Raw genomic sequence first — 20,951 nt, 5'->3', positions numbered from 1 at the left:
TGCCGTGAACTAAATCCAACTAATTTTTTATTTCCTTTGCTGTTAACCCTTTTATATTAAAATGTTTAATAACAGCTCTAAACTCAATTTTCTCCATTTTCCATTTTTCCATTTTCCACAAGCAAATTTTTTTTTTAAATGTACGAGAAACACACAACAACCCGACCAATCTGATTGAAACTTCGCAGCATACTGAATCGGTAGTGCCGCTGCATGAAAACAAACCGCTTACAGTACTAGTCGCGCCACCTGTCGGCTTTTCTAAGGACTTATTGACCCACCCTCGTACCTAATGAAATAACTGCCTGAACCTAATATTGTGACAGATGCAGAAGATGCGAATTTGCTATGAATAAATCCACAATGCAAATGCAAAGTTGTGGCTAATTTAAACATTAATCTTAGTAGTCGTTCACTATTCCATATATTCTTTTGCTGTAGTATGGATTCGGCGATGAGAACGACCCACCGTTTGCATTGAACGCTACAGTGGAGGAGATGCGAGACGATCCCCGCTCCCTGATGGAGGGCAGCACTTTCAACATCACGTTGCTTGATAGCCCCACCGAACACCTCATCGATGACATGCTTAATAGGCCCACCGACCACCTGCTGGAAATCATCACCGACCACCCCATCGATGACATGCTGGAAACCACCACCGAGAGGACTCGCAGTGCAATCGCAGGCGCAGGTATGCCCTCTGTCATGCTCAGTCTCTCGTATCCTAGCGTTCCATTGATCCTTTCCACTTTGCACACTGGATATGAATTATTGTAGGTCAGTAAGTGGACGTTAATTGTAAATATAGGCGATCATAATTGATTTTTGCATTTACGTGAAATGGATGTTAGCCACGTCGAAAAACAACATGCTGGGCTTCGCCATGTCCATTTTCGAGAAGGGTTCTTTTTGAAGAATGAGTTCATGATGTAGAGATTGTGGTTTTCCGCAAACTCCACTAACATGTCTCCTCGGCCATCCCTGATGCCATGTCCGAAGTGCCCGACCGCTACATCATCCTGGTGTTGAGATCCGATTCGTGCATTAAAGTCGCCCATGATGATAGTGAAGTGACATTTCCATTTATTTTTCAACGTACTGATTTCTTCATATACCTCATCTACTTCTTCATCAGGTGAGTTTTGAGTGTGCGCATAAACTTGCAAAAGCAGAATCTGGTATCTTTTGCTGAGCTGAAGTGTTAAACTAATTGCTACTCTATCTGTGTATATGTACAAGTGTATATAAACATAATATAATAAAAGTAGACTGCCCATTAATTTATTTTATTATCAGCAGTACGAATTGTAAAACCTTTTTATCAGTACGGTTTAAAAATACCGAATATCAATATTATTCTGACACTATAAGATAATATTATACTATATTTTATTTTATTTACATCAATGTCAGTCCACTCGAATAATATTGCACGATTGTTTTTGTTTTGAAAATAACATGTAGAATTGACATGAAATTTGAAAATAATGACATGAAATCAGTGACAAATAGTCTCGCAGCTCGAGTGTTGATTGGCTGGGCCATGAGTGAGCTCTGATTGGTCATTGAACTGGCCTTGTACTGTACTGTCATCGGTGTCATCTATTATCATGACTGAGTATTTCTGATGTATTAAGTGGTCACGATCGCTGTATGGAAGATACATCCCCTAGCTTCCACTCTTACACTGCAGCATACAACACATTCACATTTTTGATTTTAATCGTTGAAAAGAATCTGGGAAAAATGTGATGAAAGAAGAAACGGGAATTCACACGTGTTGTTACATAATAATATTGTTGTACGACCGACACAAGGTTATGAGCTCTACTAACAAATGTGAAAAGTCATTCTTCATTATTGATAACATGTTTTTGAATAACAAGTGAGCCGTAAAGTAACATTATATCGACCCTTAATCGGCAGAACAACGTAAGCGACAATTCATAAATTTTACAGGAGAAGGTTTTTTTTAAATTATTTCCGTAATTAGTTCCAAAAATGAATTCTGTTAATGTGGTTAATAATAATTGGTTACTGCCTATACGGAAATTATAAAACAATTGCATTAGTGCTTTTAGTTTTCGAGATAGTGGCGGTAACGCTGTTTTGCTTATGTCTATGACACGATATTTTTTCCAGGCATGTCGCTTACGCTATTTGGCGTAGTCGTTTTTATTTATAAATTTCATGCTAATTATCATCACAGGGCATTACTAATTAAGTATTAAAATAAATAACATAATCACCCATTTATTTTACGAAAGGGGACGTTGTTAAATAAATTTAAAATATTTTGACTTTTTAAATTAATATTTTTGCTTGTAGATACTTATTCACATATAGGTAAAATAAAAATAAATGATTGGTATTTTTAAGGTTTCGCTTATATTATTAATATTATCAGGTATTGTTATTTTTCAAAATGAAATAGGTACGTATCTACTCGTACATAATTAAATATGGGGACCTACTAATTATGATAAAATAAAATTGTAATGAACTATTCAGTTTTACAAAAAAATTATTGTCCCACATTTTTTAAGCAGTAATCGCTGTATTATCCTCATTCACATCTTCCTGATCGGATTCCGGTAAAGTATCTTCCACTGATAATCCATGTGGCAGTTTCATAAACTCATCCGTCATCTCTGAGAGATATTACATTTAACACAGAGACTTTTATACTGTTACTCGTTATACTGGATTTCCGATATTGGTGATTTAGCACTATACAGCAAGGGTGGCTGCGCTTAAAGCATCACAGCACTTGATCGGGATCTGATGACATTTTCTAGGTCTAACAGTTTAGTCCTACTGTCACCAGAGTAGGTACAATATTTGGTAAGTTTTTTAAATTATGCCTTTCATAATTCACCAAATTTAATCTTGAACTTTGAAGGAATGCAAGTAGCAGCGAAAGATTTCCAGTCACGGAATTCTGCATATGACATGATGACCTAGCGTTGGAAATGATGGTGGGTCATTTTGATAGTGCCCAAACTACTATATAAATGACTCAATTGTCGCATGAATGGAATCGACCGGCATCGTAGTACGACCAGTGGGTCTATTCTATACTTATCGACCGCTAAAGTGATAGATATTATCAAACTTAGGGTAGGTTTATATAAAAGTGTTAGTACTTATTGCAACAATTATAATCAACGTATTGTAATTGTTACAATAAGTGCTAATTCTATAATACAAACCTACTCTAAGTTTGATAATATTTATCACTTTATCACTTTAGCGGTCGATAAATACAGAATAGACCCACTGGTAATAGAAAATGTATTTCTATCAATTCTATGAAAGTTGAATTTTTCATAAAATAAGATAGCATACCCAGTGTTGCCCGGTTCTTATTCTGACCAATCACAGTATAATAATTCCTTGATTTTTTCCCGCTTTGTCAGTCCTGTCCAAAGATTTGTGCATGATTACCGAGATCTCATTACTGCCACGTTTACCATCAGTTTCACTCCATAAAAAGCAGTATCCATTATTTGTTCCACTTTCGTAGATACTTTCATTATAGTATGCGTATTTCGACTAGGGAGTGTTTAGCACCTTCTCGAGGTCAAAACTTGCGCACAAAATGTCATTGTGATTTTTACTTTTGGCCAGATCATTAAAGAACATCTCCTTGCATTTATCCTTTACGGTAAGGGGACATTTGTAAGTATCCGTTTCAATTAGCCGAAGTCTCTCGTCACCAGACATATTTGTTACTTTCTCGCAAAAAGAACACTATTATCTTTTTTGGTAGATGAAAACCCAAGTTGAACTTACTGTCTATTAAATACGTTTCTGAAAACATTCCGAATCACGACATTAGTGGATTCATTCAAAGAATCCAAATTTTCAGTATACATTTTTAACATTTCAAAAATCTATAGGAAGATACTATTCTTCGTAGATTATTCCGACAGTAGTGAGATGTAACGGCGGGTAATTATTGTTTAATAAACTCTATTACCAGGTTTATTTTATCTCAGCCAGTTTTACTGGACGGCGCGAGCTTTGCTCCCAAATCGGTTTTCGCACAACTCACTACCAGACGGACCACCGAATAAACCGTACCGTAGCTTACACTATCAAATAACGTCGGTTACGTTGTTTTGCTCTACTTTATAATGCGATACAAGTTCAAACGCTAAAAGGCACAGACCCAAAAAAAATATCACGCGATTGAGATCGGGCTCTAATATTTTTGTCACTTATGCGCTAGGTGATATTGAACAGTTCTCCATTTAAAACGCAATTTACCAAAAAGTGTCGCTTACGTTGTTCTGCCGATTAAGGGTCGATATATTCTATACCCATTCTATACCTTTTATATGCCATAATACACACACACGCAGGCATGCATGCGATGCTTACGCATAACCATGCTAGTACTAATTGGATTACTAATGTATGATTTTTTTTTTCAGCTGACGTATCTCAGTTTGACTCAGTGACAATTAAGCCAAAAAAGTAATTATTTTCGTAGTCCTAAATAATATATAACTAATAACACAAAAATTTATAGAAATGAAAAGAATAACAATACACACTTAGACAGTGATTTTAATATTTTTTTCTTTCATATTCGGCTTAACTTCAGAATAAACTGAAGGATGTTTTCTTATTTCTCAAAGTGCGGAGCTAATCGCTCAGTTCACCATGACTGCACGTTGATTTGGTCAATGTAATTTGTTGACATTCACAAAACATGATATATGACTTAATGTTGAGATGCAACGCTGTTGTTTGGAAAAATCATTTGTTCTCAGCATGTAAGTCGCTATACTATCAAAAAGTTCAAAAAGTCACTGTGGCCACATACAGTATCCATAGGGATTTAAATCATAATTAAATGACATTTCAGGTTAAGAAATATCCTTCCAATAATTAAAACACTGTCTAATTGAAAAATATACTCTATATTTCTAATATTATTATTAAGTGCCATTGTTTCGTTGAGTTTGACGTTTCGATACTGTGGATTAAGTCTCGTTTGTGTGCTTCGTTGACATTTCTGAGTTGGGACAATAGCGTCGAGTCGAATGTGAATGTGCATTGCACCGTATTGGACTGTAAATAAAAGGAGCCTGATACGTTATTTCTGTTTGACATTTGAAATTATTTAGTAAACGCTTGAATAACGCAGTTATAAACGGTCTTGCTTATCTATCTACACCACAGAACGGATAATAAATAGAATACCGATGGGCAATATTCAATACGCCGCATGGTGAAGCAGGCTTTCGAATGTGTGAGTATCCTACGAAAATTAAGCACACATTATGCACGTGCAATAGTGTGTGTAATACACCAACATTAAATGAGCGTAAATGCATAAACCGAGAGCAGTTTTTAGTATTCGACGTAAAACGTGTTCTTAACACGTGTGTAAGTTTAACCCGGATTCTTCCTTACTCGAGTCGGTTAACTGCTATCGCCTTACCCGTTGTGTATTTCAGTTCCCATTATTTCTGAGTTCCCTGATCTACACTTATCGTGACGGATTGTCTCTTTACAAGCTCTGCAAATTGGCAAATAAATTTCACAGTACAAGTGTGAAATTCTCTTCAAATGAGCTCGCAATGCAGTCACCTGCAGCTAATTAAGTGGTCCTTTTTTTGCTTCAACTTCATACATTTAAGCTTTATTAAGCGTTTTAGAAGGTTTTCAACATCAAACAGAGGGAATAATAAATCAATTCACACTAGCGTAATCTCATGTATGTTTTTTTTAAACACCTACCTAATTATTTAGTGCCTATGGAGTTTTCACCACTGGTAGTTATACCTTTATTGATATTGAAAAGAAACGTACCTAGACTACAACAATGTGTAAAATGTTTCAGGACCACTAAGAAACAACGTCTCGAAGTACCGTCCGTTGAAGCAGACGAACAGATGGTAAGACTAAAAATTTAATATATTTTTTTAGCATAGGTATTCAATTTGCGTTGTCGAGTAGTGATCAATAAAATATCTAGATATAAGTAGGTTGATACCTACTTCAGGTCTCACAGTGGATTGTTCTTCATTTTAACTTTTGATATAATTTTGATGAAGAACACAAGACGGAAAGTATAGAGATATTCAAACAGAAGTTATCAACACACACACCCGGTAAACATCAAATCGCCGGCGATTCTATCAGCTCGATGGATGGCAGAGAGTCTCCTGCAGATTTGGATTTCTCTGCAGTTAGATATGCAACCTAGCTAGATTTAATCCCAACTTATGCATGCTATACACACAGTGGGTATGTTTGCAGCGTACGCAGTTGGGTTAGGTTTCTGGTAAACAAGTTGAATGAATCAACTTCAAAGTTAAATTCATGATTCTATAAATGAGACCTTGTTTTTATTAATGATTCATTATCCAATTTTACTCATTATTTAGTCTTTACAATGGTAATAAATAATAATTCGAAATGGTTTTAGTAAGACATTTTTTTTATTATATACATTGCTTGAAGAAACATTCATTTTAATGCGGATCCAACCGTACTACCTACATGGATTGTAAAGTTCATAGCAGATAAATGGTGCAGAAGCCTAAGTAAATTTTCGATTTCAGACAGGATGTTGGCGGTTACAATAGCCTTAGGTTAGTTTTGCTGTGAAGCCAATTTGATAATAGAGTAAAATAAGGTTTAGGGCCATTGGACCCGTTCTTTCCTGTCTTCTCGGAAATGTGGAAATACCAAGCATGGTTAAAACGAATTGATAGACAATTAACTCTTTATTTATTTGAAATCTGATAAGTAGTATTCTAATGCAACTATTAGTGTCGTTTAAATTTTACGAATCGCGTTTACTTTCAAAAATAAATGACAAATAGTCGGTCCTGTTTTTGAAATTGGCCAAAATGACTCTCACGCCACAATGGCTGTAGAACTTAATAATAGTTTTGGAGGTATAGATTGTATGGTAGAATAACATTTCATTGATTAACCCACGTATTTTTTTTAATATCAGAAAAATAAAGATTTTAAAGCCATATTTTTAGTTTGATTAGCCAATTTTGGATGATTTTTTCTCGCAAAATAATATATTATACTGCTCAATAAAAATAAGTTTTTATTATAATACAACATTCATTTAATACTATAAATAATAATACTCATTAATGAATTAGTGACGCTATATTACCAAAACACGTAGTACGTTTCATGTATGTTATCCTATTTTCAGACGTATTTTTTTACAAAATTTCGTTTCTCTCGGAACATTATTTGACTCCCATAATATTTAGTACCTACATATTGTTCAATAAGCCACACAATACATAAGTCACAGGGTTGCCGCATATTTTATAAGTTGCTTTAAATCAAAAATAATATTATTAGATTTTTGTGCACGTTAATCTAAAAGATAATTCATACTGAACTGTATTCTTTGAGGGTGGCTTTGTATTATTCATGGGCAAATCATGAGCGGTACATTTTTAAAGATGACGGCTTTCGGATACATAAAATGGAATCACAGCTGACAAGATTTTATATGAATAATTGTGTATGGCCTGAACCCGTTGATCCTAGACGAACACGGTGGATGGATATAAGAAATGCTCAATATAATATATCAGATGCTATCAATAGAAAAGCAAATAGAATTATAAAAAAAAACAATTTATAATAGTTATTCTAATACATTACATACCGTTAGGCCAGTACACTAATTAAGGAATCAATTATTAATATTCTATACATTAATGTTCCAAAATCGACAAACTAAAACTGAAGTAGGGAGTAAGAACATGTTAACGCGCGTGTTTGAACATGTACGTAACCGTGTTTGGTATCACAGAGATTATCAATATAATTTTGTATCGTAAATATTTCACTATAATAATGTCGATATAAATTATACTGATGGTTTTATAAATGCGTTTAAAAATTAATAAACGTAAAAAATTTTAACACCACTCACTGCAAGTTATGTACTGAAATATGAAATATTCTAAAACATTAGAGCGAGAGGTTTATAAGAATACTATTTTATGTAATAAAAATACTTTATGCAGTCATCAAATGTTTAAAATAAATATAAAGGATAATAAGGCTTCAAAATTGTATAAATAGATTGTCTACAACATTTAAGGAATGTCCAGGATCATGCTTTGAAAATAGAATAAAAGCTCCATTTTGACCCACGCTGAGCACGTCCGCCCTTAAGCAAAAATCAATAAGTAATTGAATTTCTTACTAAAAAATAATTTAAAATTGAAGTTATTTGTAAGTAAGTATATAATATATCAATAAAAATTGTTCACAAAAAATGTACTCGTGTTTCCCTAACAATTATGATTTTTTTTGTTGCATAAAAACGGGATGGTTATATTGAAAATACACAGTTTGAACATGACACAAACAAAGTGGTAAGGTCACTGACATGGTATTTGTGAAAGAAATAATGCTGAATAATAAAGTCTTATTAAAATATTGAAATTACGTACTTAAATACATACATAACTGATTAATTAAACAATATTATTTGATGAAAATTTTTTATTAATTGAACTGGCATTTACGTGGTAGATTTTAATTATAATGGTTTTAAAACAAAATTTTCTGTTAATCCTATGATAATTGAGTTATTTATATTGAAAGCTGTTACGGGCCAAGAACCCATATTCAGAAAGACACTAAGATCACTTTAGTTAGTAATCTCAGTGTCGTTCTGATAACAGGTTTATGGCCCAAAACAGCGGTCAACATAAATAACTCTATTATTGAAGAGAAAAAAATGTTTACAAACATTTTTAACTACATATGTGGAATTTTGCAAATTGAAAGTAGTACCTATTTAAACATTACCAACATTTAATTATTTACCATTAAAAAATATAAGCGTCTAATTAAGGTATATATACATTACTGATTGATTAGAAAGCAATGATCTATAATCCTACATTTTAACTATTTCAAAGATAAAAGTAGGTATGTATCTAGGTAGATTAACATTATCGATGAATTAAAAAACAAGTATTGATTAATTAAGAACATAACATGTGCCAACCCTTGAAAAGCCAAGGTAGGCTAGCTGTTTAGCACATGCATGTGTCATTTTTTGTTTCTGACTGAATTTTTTATGCTGCTATTATTATCACTGTCCTGGCAGTTACGTCGTCGTAATTGAAATTGGGATATGAATCCAACAGCCTTTACGTAGCCTTTTTTTAAATTTAAAGTTAACATTGAGGAATCCACGAGCACTTTTCATTTTATTTTCGTCAAAGCAATTTTGCATGATGACGTTATAATAAAATTACTCACCAGTAATGATTTATTGTTAGGTGTATGTTTACTATCCGGCCCAATAGCATCCCAAAAAAATGTTTGCCTGCAGCGCTGATACATTTACATTTATAGACTAAAAATAGTAAGGGGTATGTCACTCATTGTCTACTGCTGCCAAGTAGGGGTTCCTCGAGATTCTAGAAAATGTTCCAAGGGTTCTGCCAAACAAAAAAAGTTGTCTTCATCATTTATGTTTGTCGTCTTGAATATTTAACTGATTTTTTTTTCTTATTTTCAGACGACGTTGATGATGAGTGACATGGAGACCGCCAGCATCATCACCCTGACGGACTCCCCACCCCCAATGCCTGTCATCATTACCCTGACGGACTCCCCACCCCCAATGACTGTCATCATGACCCTGACGGACTCCCCACCCCCAATGCCTGTCATCATCACCCTGACGGACTCCCCACCCCCAATGCCTGAAATCATTACTGATGTAAGCTCTTCACAGCACTCTAAACACAATACTAACCATTAAATTTAATGGTACCTAATGAAATAACTGCCTGAACCTAATATTGTGACAGATGCAGAAGATGCGAATTTGCTATGAATAAATCCACAATGCAAATGCAAAGTTGTGGCTAATTTAAACATTAATCTTAGTAGTCGTTCACTATTCCATATATTCTTTTGCCGTAGTATGGATTCGGCGATGAGAACGACCCACCGTTTGCATTGAACGCTACAGTGGAGGAGATGCGAGACGATCCCCGCTCCCTGATGGAGGGCAGCACTTTCAACACCACGTTGCTTAATAGGCCCACCGACCACCTGCTGGAAATCATCACCGACCACCCCATCGATGACATGCTGGAAACCACCACCGAGAGGACTCGCAGTGCAATCGCAGGCGCAGGTATGCCCTCTGTCATGCTCAGTCTCTCGTATCCTAGCGTTCCATTGATCCTTTCCACTTTGCACACTGGATATGAATTATTGTAGGTCAGTAAGTGGACGTTAATTGTAAATATAGGCGATCATAATTGATTTTTGCATTTACGTGAAATGGATGTTAGCCACGTCGAAAAACAACATGTAAATTTGCCAGAAGCCCGGTGTGTAACCGCTTTGCCATCATGGGGCCCTCACAAGGTTTTGAAACAAGATTTTTGTTAATTCTATAATACTTGAATTCTTTATGCTAAGCAAACTTTTTTGGGTTATAAACCATTCATATACCTATAATTAAAAATATAATAAAATCTTATCAGAAGGGTAGGGGGTATTTTTTTGATTTTATCACATACCAAGATACCTATTTTGTATCGATAAATAAAATAATTTTTCTTTTCATGTTCAGCATACTATCGTTAATTTTATTTATTACATAATATTGTGTTTTATTTTCATTCATCGCTCATTCATTCTCAGTAGGTATTCTGTAAAATTGTTTTTTGTGTTAAAAAATTGGTGCGTCTACTTATGTAGTAGTAGAGTAGTAGTAGTAGAGAGTAGACTTATGTGTTAGAAGTTATACTTCTTTGTTGTAACAAAACAAAAAAACGTAAGTAGAAAATACGATAAAAAATATTTAATAAAATGAATAAAGTTTTGATTAAAAAGCATACATATAGGTTTTTTTAATTTTTAAAGTAACAACTATCACTCTGACGCTTAATCCTCTGTTTACGTAAGGAATTGCAATTGTGCGTGCGCAGCTCTCAATTTCACTCTCTACCAGGCGTGCCAAAAGATATATAACTTCAAAAATGACATTGATTTGATAAATAATTGCATTGCCAGTGCCATATTAACCTGTGTATCTTTTGAATTTCCTTATTCTAGATGTGTCGATGATGAACCTTCCGGAAATCCAAAATATTCCTGATCTTCAAACGTTAGTCCAAGTATTCCTGCTCCTATTATTTTTTTTCCTATAACTTTGTTTTTTTCATGAAATACCTGTTTAAACCATTTCTAGTAAGTCCAAATTCAAGAGGTAGAAGCAATAATTCAAAAATCTATTACCTTACTACTGTACCTACTCTCCCGCATAAATCTCCAAACATTCAAATTTAACACTACACGCTAGTTGCGAAACGATCCGTAAAACACCGGTGACCGAAACATACAGTATAATAATATGGTTTCATAGATCTACTTATTATTTTTGTGATGGGACAAATTAGAATGCTTTTTTGTTGAGTGCAAGCATAAGTCATGTCGTTATAACTTTACTAGGTATCACAAACATGTGGCAAAAATTATGCAGCATCTTTCTTCGACATTTGATAACACTTGACATTACCTGATATATTATTTTGTTTGCCATTTCACAGAAATATTGTATCCATATATTATCTAAAACAGCGTTTAACACTGGTGTAAACAGGTACGGTAATCAGGGGTCAATCTAAATTCTGGCTCATCATATCTTGCGTATTGCGTATCTCCTTGTCAATGAAGTCTCAGCATTTTGCGCGAATTCTATCATGCGTACATTGTTCGCGATAACTGAAAACTGCGTATTGTGCATTGCGCTCTAATTAAATCCAACAAAGTAGAGTAACCTCTACGTACCGTTGCAATTGAACACAGTGACAAGATTTGTGTGTAATACGCACTCCGTATCATTGTATTAGTAAAAGTCAGTATTCAAAATAATTCAAAAAAATCTATTCCATATTGCGAGGTTACGTGAAGGGTATTCTATCAATTTACTGTTTTTCGGAAAATCACAAAAAATGCTAAATTTCTCTTCATTATGAAATTAATATCAACTATTTATTGTTAATTTAATAATTCGGACAGATAGATAGCTTTGCGTTAAATCTTTGGTATTTTATATTTAATTTGGCATAATTCAAATCCCATTTAAAATTTTTTGACTTCTCTCCCTTTTCCTTTCGCAGATAAAATTGATATCCTACCCTAAAAATAGCTATGTATGGCTTGTAGTTCATGAATCGTACCAACTTTAGCGCCAATTCTATTATAATATAGCTAAGAGCGATCAAGCTCACAGGTATTATAGAACAAAAAAAAATTATTCTTTGTCATTAGTTTCAGCAATGTTGAAATCACTCCAATGGCAACACGTCATGAGCCAGTTGGTCAGGTAACTATTATCATTTTCTTTATATTTTTAATGCTGCATGACCACTTAACCATTTTTCACAAAATTTGAAGATCGCCAACAAGCAACAGCAAATAGATATATTTTTTTGCTCAATATGCAGCGCAACTACATATTTCAAATGAATATATTATAATAAGAGATTGTTCTGCAGGCGATTTTATTACTGTACAAATTTAAGTCAAAAGTATAAGAGAATGTGATTTTATCAATTCAATTCAACAGAGGACGATTGTAAAGGTATATTTTTCAATTGAATTTTAATAATCTGTTTTCAGGACATGATTTTGGAACCTGTGGAAGTTGTCGTCCGCCGGGCCGTGAAGCGGAAACGGAGTGGTCTGATTTTGGACCGACAGACAAAACTATCTTCGGATGAAATGGAGAAGCGTCTTCGGACTAGTCACCACAGAACAAGATGCGTGAGTCACTATCGGCATGACTATCAATCCGGCGCTGGGCGAGGGCCTCTCCGGGCTGATTCCATTCTAGATGATCTTTTCGCCCTCATATTTTATTATGTACACCTCCTCATTGTAACCACTTTCTTCAACATCCCTCAAGAATCGCCAACATACACGTCATCGCGGTCGTTTCTGGAACCGTTGCAATACTGCCACCATGCAAAAAGTTCATGTAATCAGCGGCGGCTGGTCTAACACCATACAAGTGCACTGCACTGCTTGCATTGCTATGAAACATCGTAAATCATATTTTTTCTTCATAGGTTCCGATATGCCCATATTGCCAATAGGCGATAATACAGCCACTATGCACAGTATACATCATCCTCACTGAAATTATAAATTATAAAACAACTTCTTCTTCTTCTTTGGCCATATCCGCCCCTTAGCTGGAGCATACGGACACCACGCGGCGCCTCCAAGAATCCCTGTCGCTCGCCAGTCTTCTTGCTTCGTTCCAGGTCAAACCAGCATCCCGTAGCTCCGCTGTATACACTCTGTAGATTGTATTTTGTGGCCTTCCAGGTCGCCGAAATCCGGTCGGCTTGAAGAACAGGCAAGCCAGGTTAAAGTTCTCTTCTGGCATCCGCAGCACGTGGCCGAGCCAGGTCCAACATCGCCTCTTCACTTTCAGCGTGATGAGAGGCTGCTTGGTGCGTTATCTTATCTCCTCGTTGCTCCTAAAGTCATACCACAGTATTCGCCGCAAACATCTGTTTTCGAAGCTCAGTATACGGTTGCTCTGAGTCTTCGTAAGGTGCCATGATTCGCTACCGTAAAGCAGCACCGTCAGAATGCAAGCGTCGAATAGGCGGCATTTGGTTTTGACCGAGTACAATCGTGGGTCCCAGACATTTTGCATCGAGTTGAGTGTTGCTCCAGCCATTCCCATCCAGGTAGCGAGCTCTTCCTGCAAAATGCCATCTCCCGTGATGTGTACCTGGGGAGGTACTTGAAGCTGTCGACGCTCTCGATGTTTTGTCCATCGCTAATCAGAGGCAAATCTGCATCAGGACAGGTGCTATTGCACAAGACGTTGGTTTTCTTTGCGTTGATTTTCAAACCAACGCGAGAGGAGTTGTTATGCAACCTGTCGATTGTCTCTTGAATGCCCTCGATTGAGTTGTCCAATGGGACAGCATCATCGGCGTATTCCAGGTCGCATAGCTTCACCGTGGGGGTAACAGGTATGCCTCGGTCGGGTGGTATTGACTTCCGTAGTATCAAGTCAAAGAGAATGATAAAGAGAAACGGTGCAAGGACACAACCCTGTCTGACTCCGGTCGTGACCCCGAACCATTCCGTGACAGTATCTCCAATTCTGACACAGCATTCGCTATTCTCGTGGAGGCTTTTGATTACGGCTTGGGAGGGATCCCGTATGCTCCCAGTATCATCCAGAGAGAGGGGCGGTGCGGACTGTTGAAAACCTTCTCATAATCCACAAAGCAGCAAGCCATCAGACTGTTCAGCTCATGGCTCTGCTGGAGACGACATCGTAGGTTGTGGATTTGGTCTGCACAAGCTCGACCAGTTAGAAACCCGGCTTGGTTTTTCCTGAGGACGTGCATTATTGGGCCCCTTATTCTCATCAAAATGATGTTTGCCAAAATCTTTCCCGGAACACTGAGTAGCGTAATGCCTCGGCAATTGTCGCAGCTTAGATGGTCACCTTTTTTAAGAAGTGTGATGATTTTACCGTTCACCCAGTCCCTTGGGCAACGCTCTTCTTCCCACACCTTTGTCATCAGATGAAACATAGGGTGCAGGATTGCGCTCAAGCCATACTTGAGGAATTCAGGATGAATCCCGTCTCCCCCCGGTGCCTTTCCGTTCTTGAGCCTTTTCACAGCCGATTTTATCTCGGTGTGCGTGGGCGGGCAATCGGAAATGTCGGTCGCTCGGGGAATGTCCAAAAGTAAAGCTTCCGCAGATATGTCAATGGGGTTCCAAAGGGGGTGAGCGGTTCAGCACTCCGCAGAAATGATTCTTCCAAATCTTCTTGACGCATTCTGTGTCAGACTCTATTGCTCCACTGGAACCACGAATGGCTCTGGGAGTCGGTGGTCGCCGCAGACTTCACGGGTGATTCGGAAGAGTTTCCTGGTGTCATTTCTGCTTGCTGCCTCCTCTGCCCCTTCAATTTGCCGGTTCATAAAATTGCGCTTGTCCAACCGCACGGATCGTTTGACTACCCTGTAAAACGACTTAAGCCGTGCTAATTGTTTTCGCCATGCGTAAGTTCCAGAATATCATGCGCAGACCGGGTAAAATGACATCACATTGGTCTGAGTAGAGAGCAATTACAGATTTGAATTATGGTTTGTTATTATAGACGCTGCAGCTTACTGTTCACGGGCAAATTATGTTTAGTATCATATTTTGCAATCTTAAATGTAAAATGCCTGTAAAACTAAAAACAATAAAATTCATTATTTTCTAAATTTAAAATCGGTAAGAATTACAATGTCGGTAATATATTTTGAATTATATGAACCTAATTTAAATCAGTGAATATAAAAATAATTTTGCTACGTACCGCATTTCTGGAAAATTAATATTTCATTATTCTGTGTGTTGACTAAACGCGAACTGATGTCGGTTATTTATAATATAAAATTATTAATTCATGAATTCTAGTGATAAGCTTATAAATCTTAATACTATTTCACAAAGTACAGTTTCATAATAATCATTATTCATACAGTGTAAAAATTGCTAAAGATACCTAATGTACTTATATAGAATAAGATGGCTTCCGTTAAAAGTAAGAGGTATTTATCTACTATAAGAGATACAATCGTTTCATAAAACTAATCCAATAAAGATTTAAGTAACTCGCATCATGTGTCATTAAAAATAAAAAATATACAGATATTTTCCCAAACGTCAATAACGTTTTGTCAAATCAAAAACAACGCGGAATAGATTTAATTTTCCAATAAGGTAAGTTTCCAGTTCACCCTCAAAAATTACAATCCAAAAAATCACCGGCCACCACTGGGCGTAGTACTGTAATCGCATACAACGCCATGACATTGATGTCCACCGTATCTTACCATTTTTTAATTAAAACTACACCTCTTCTTATCAACTAGAGCTGATCAACTGAGGTATAACCGCATTATACTTTATTTCTATACTATGTGGTAACGTTGCAATTTTTCCCTCCAGTTGACTTCCCGTCAGGATCTCACCGTTCTGCCCATTCGTCTGACCAGTCAGCTGCTGCTCACCAGCCCGACGACGGCGACGAGAGTCATGAAGAAGAACGTCCATCCGATATACTCCCAACGCCAATCCACCTTGTTCAAGAAGAGCCTCGTCAAGCGGTCGGACACTGACACGACAAATGACATATTCCCAGTTGAAAGAGAGGTTTGACTTCTTTTATTTCAATTAGCCATGCGTGTACGACAAGCCTGGGCAAAGTTTTTCGATGAAGGGCCTCATTAGAAATGGAAAATGAAGGGCGGGCCGCAAGTAAAATAACATTTTTATTCATACATAGGAACGATAAAGGAGGTCACGGTAGGTTGGTTGACTCAAATGACAAATACAGAATGATGTTACGAGGAAAAAAAGTAAATACCCTGTCATTTTATCTTCCACTATAAATTAAGTACAGACAAGGTTATTATTTAAATGGCTACTACGAACAGCTGGTAGAGACAAATGCTTTCTCGTATTACTGATTTGAAATTTTGCTTGCAAAGGAATGTAATGTCGTACAAAAATGACAAATTAAATAATTGAATAATTAATGCGTTTCTCAGAAATTACAAATCAAATCGGACAGAGATGTTACGTTGATACCGCCTAAACCATGGCATCCTCAGAGGATCCAAGGCCATGAGGCCTGAATCATCATTGGGCTGATTCATGCAAACATGAACAGATCGACTGCGAGGCAAATTTCTAGCCCGTAAGCAAATAGTAATAATTATTAATATCATTTTTTTAATATTATTACCTACATTATTTCATCCAATTTTGACCAATATTGGAAGCAAAGTTCCCAGCCATACAATGTACCTAGCACCTAGAATATCTGATTTGAGATTACTTTAAAAAAATATGTATTTGTACCTAGTTCAAATATTTCAAAATATGTAGCTAACAAGCAAAGAAATGCAGAAGGTAGTAATAATTCCAAGAAATTCACAGCCCCTTTCCAAAGCATGTACCTAGAAAAGGTCTGAAATATGAGACCTGAGGTACCTACTTACAAGCCAGGTACATATGCCAGAGGCTGTTTTTGTCATTTTTCAGAGATAGAATAATAAAATTGTGAATTGTTTACTACTACTCTGCCCTACCAGCCCCTATTAGGGTCATTCGGGTTTTGGTCTCTGCGGACGTCGGCTGTGGCGCCGCGCTCCCGGCGTCACCGCCATTTTAAATTTAATTTTTTTTTTTAAATAATTTTTGTTAAATATTTTGTACGCTGTACTTTATTGTATTTATATTCCGAACAATAAACGCCCTGTTTTTGCCTGTACTTCCGCGTTGTCAATCAACATAAACATGTTCCCGAAAGAAGAAGCAGACGATATCATTCATCATCAGGGGGGTCCAGCGCAAATACCTACCCCCCCCCCCTTTCGGAGGTGACAACGTTAAGAATGATTTGTGTGCGATTGTCGCACTTGAGTTCATAATCTGATGTCAATCACTTCAAGTAAAGGCCTATGCAATTAATATGTTATCCGGAAAACGGGCTACTTGGCACACATTGTCGTTTCGACTATGTTGCAAAATGCTAATATTTAAAATGCAAATCTAATAATATTGTTATCGGTAAATTGCTTTAGGGTTTTGACCTCTTGCTCAATCAGTAGACTGCAATGCTTGATGCCTGTTTACAATATTATCGAAATGCTTAAACATACTTTGGTTTCTACAATGTATTGTACTTGAATAGATTAACAACTTTGACGATATCATGGTGAGCGCCCACACATACATTATTTGTTATCATGAAAAAGGAATTTCAACATTAAAAAATGAATGATTCTCTAATAGCCAACAAATTAATGAGAAAAACGAAACGTTTTTTTCAACAGTTTTTTGGCCGTAGTTTGTCCAGGCCTGGTATACGATGAGCATCCCCCCCCACTGGTTATAGTAGGATTATTTATCACAATTAAAACCACAAAACCTTCCTTCAAAACAATCCTAAATTTGGATGATGCCGGCAGTATAATTGCGTCATCTTAGAAGTGGAAACTAAGCAATATACGTATTATATTATCTTGAATCACAGTTTGTAAAAAATGTGTGGCAATGTCACGTGGCATGATTTTCTGCAGTAGTTTTAATGCATGCTGGCTGATATTATGACATTAATAGGATTTTTTTTCAACTTTTCATTAAAAAAATTGTTTAGTTTTTCACTGGTCAACTTACTGATTTTTATGAACTGATATACATACTCGTAAGTTCTTCAAAAAGGAAAGTGGCTAATAGGTGTCTGTTCATGTTAATAATATTTGGAATATACACATTTTAGCAAAGACCTCTTAATGATAACATAATAATCAATCCTAATATTTCAGTCTGCTAGAGCACGAGGGACCCCGGCGTCCACAGTGAACCGGTCTGAACAGCCCACCCCTCCTCAGGTGGTGAAGAAAAAGACTGGCTCTTCTACGGCCAATCGCAGCGATAACAGGACCCCGGCGTCCACAGTGAACCCGTTTGAACAGCCCAACCTTCCTCTGGGGCTCGAGTGGTCTTACCAATGCCCCACGGACATTCCGTCACCCACCACTGTCGTGCAGATACACGAAAACACCCTACTGCGAGACGGTGGTGGCCTGCTGTTGAAGGAAGAGCGATTGACCCTAACTGGCTCATCAACGGCCAATGGCAGCATTGACAGGACTCCGGTGTCTCTCGGTGGCAACGTCGTGATAAACCAAAGAAAAATCACGTTGGAGTAAGTTCAATTTGTCATTATTACACTATACACTAGCAGATTGTTGTGTGTGAGGAACCCCAAAGAACAATTCGAGTGCTTAAAGTCAGACAACGTTATCTACAAAAAAGTGTTTTTTTTTTTTTTTTTGAGATAACGATATTTTACATTTACGGCTACATGATAGTCAAACAACGTTATGTCAATCTTTTCTAATTTCTTATTAAATCGTCAGTAAAGTTTAATGCTAATTACATAAGTTATCCTTGTTTTCATATTTTTTTAAAACTATCCCTATAAATTTTAACATCATCATAAGCAAGATAAATGTACAATACACAATGAATTATAAAATATTAACATTAGGTTTTAAATAAACATTTCCCTTGTTAAGTTACAAGAATCTAAAATAACGATTTTTGGCTCTCCTGTAAAGTTGCACTTTTGTAGATAGTGTTGTTTGACACTAAGCCCTCGAATTGAAGCTATTGGTTTCAAATATTCAGCTCCGTTCGTCAGATAAATTCGTTTATATTTATCGTCATTTTTTATATTCTACGACTGACTTTAAACATGGACGTCAAGGACATTTTATTTCACATTCAAAACTACATAGCTCGATCAGACAAGACAGTCCAGTGTACAGTTAGTTTTATTTTATAAGGAAACAAAACCTCAAACATACATAATTTTGAAAAACGCTTCTGAGAAAATATATTATAACCAATAGAAAAAAATCTTTTTTGAAAAAAGTAAGCTACCCCGGCAGGGAATCAAACTCTGCATCTCTTGGGTTTACGCCCCGTCCGCACATTACCCTCTATGCTACAAGGCGACGAACTAATTGCGACATATTTTAACTATTGGCCTTTTTTTTAAATACCTGCTCATCAGCATTCTTCTCTTAGGATTTTTTCTATTGGTTATAATATATTTTCTCAGAAGTGTTTTTCAAAATTATGTATGTTCAATAATTAGAATAGTACATTCTTAAATCTTGTGAATTACTCGTTGAATAAAAGAAATAGTTAATTAAAAACATCAAACGTTTGCATTGACACATTCGTCTGGTATTGTAATCACATTTAACTATTGGTAACAGTATATATTTATGTACAGTAGACTCCCGATTATCCGAGCTAATGGTGGGGAGAGGCGGCACGGATAAACAAAAATATGGGTAATCCCAACTAAGTATGGTATTACATAATACCTAATACATTTTTAATGCAGACAAATATTTTAACATGTTTAATACTCATTATGTATTAAGAAAATCTGCGATTTTGGTTTGTTTGCAGCGCATATTTTAATGATTTTCTAATGAGCTATTATATCGTTGTTCGTGCACGGATAATTGGGAGTGTACTAACATTTGATAAATCTTGTTTTATTTATTAGACGTTTGCTACTGTATAAATTGTCTGAAACCCTGCGATTTTACATATTATTTCACTAAAATGTCCTTAAATTTGTATCATTCAGAGAGTTGTGGAGTCCGGCCAAGATCTTGATGATGGTTATGAGAGCCAAGGAGGACGGCGTTCATCCGCTCAGATTGGAAGATATCGTCGAGAGAGAATTCAACCCGGCCTACGGTCTGTCCAAGAAACAAGTCGCCACCAGGCTCTTTTTCGTCATCCTGCGTAAGTATGATTTTATTGCAAGTCGGTTACCGAGATTCTTGACAGGAGCGTATGGATTATGGGTTTTTGCATATTTTAAGCAAAAACAGATATTATGCTGAACTCATATCCAAAAAAAGCATTTTGTCAGTTAGATACCGGTAATTTTTAGCTCCCTTCCAAATCAGTAAAAACAAATATACTTGTGACGTGTTTTTGACTTAAATTTTAGTATTTTTTTTCCAATTTTGGTGTCACTGAATTCAATGTGTGTCTTATAATCTATGACGTCAATTACTATCAACACAGAAATAAACAATCTATATTATGATGGTTTCGTTTAAGCAAGGTTTAATTTTATTGTAAAAACTGACCAATTTGCAGACGGTCAATTTGTATTCCTCAGGTCAATGAAAACAAATAAGTATGTTTGACAAAGTTTAGTGTGCACTATTTATGTCAGATCTTAACAGCCTACCTCCACCCTTTGCACCGGGTGGAGATTTGTTAAAGTGGGCGCAGCTTATATGAATAATCACCACAATTCT

General features: G+C 36.2%; 2 protein-coding genes across 2 annotated transcripts in view; both read left to right on the top strand.

Moving 5' to 3' along the window:
• The window catches only part of LOC147079851 (uncharacterized), a 33,122-nt gene extending 22,490 nt beyond the window's left edge, over positions 1 to 10,632 (top strand). The window contains exons 14-19 of the mRNA XM_085945688.1: positions 442 to 694; positions 4,443 to 4,485; positions 5,861 to 5,915; positions 9,548 to 9,751; positions 9,958 to 10,174; positions 10,619 to 10,632. Of these exons, the coding sequence (XP_085801814.1) occupies positions 442 to 694; positions 4,443 to 4,485; positions 5,861 to 5,915; positions 9,548 to 9,751; positions 9,958 to 10,174; positions 10,619 to 10,632 (786 nt within the window). The remainder of the gene's footprint in view (positions 1 to 441; positions 695 to 4,442; positions 4,486 to 5,860; positions 5,916 to 9,547; positions 9,752 to 9,957; positions 10,175 to 10,618) is intronic.
• On the top strand, positions 5,861 to 20,525 carry LOC147079850 (uncharacterized). The gene is made up of 8 exons (XM_085945679.1): positions 5,861 to 5,915; positions 9,548 to 9,751; positions 9,958 to 10,174; positions 12,322 to 12,376; positions 12,673 to 12,816; positions 16,033 to 16,236; positions 18,417 to 18,799; positions 20,264 to 20,525. The coding sequence occupies exons 4-8, from the start codon at positions 12,347 to 12,349 to the stop codon at positions 20,523 to 20,525; spliced, it is 1,023 nt and encodes a 340-aa protein (XP_085801805.1). The 5' UTR covers positions 5,861 to 5,915; positions 9,548 to 9,751; positions 9,958 to 10,174; positions 12,322 to 12,346.
• Positions 20,526 to 20,951: the final 426 nt, after the last annotated feature.

The sequence above is a fragment of the Rhyacophila brunnea genome, unplaced genomic scaffold (genome assembly GCF_057557595.1).
Source record: "Rhyacophila brunnea isolate RB1 unplaced genomic scaffold, BYU_Rbru_1.0 scaffold_1, whole genome shotgun sequence".
Classification (NCBI taxonomy): domain Eukaryota; kingdom Metazoa; phylum Arthropoda; class Insecta; order Trichoptera; family Rhyacophilidae; genus Rhyacophila; species Rhyacophila brunnea.
The sequence above is the reverse complement of the archived record's forward strand: the minus strand, read 5'-3'. Positions and strand labels throughout refer to the sequence as shown.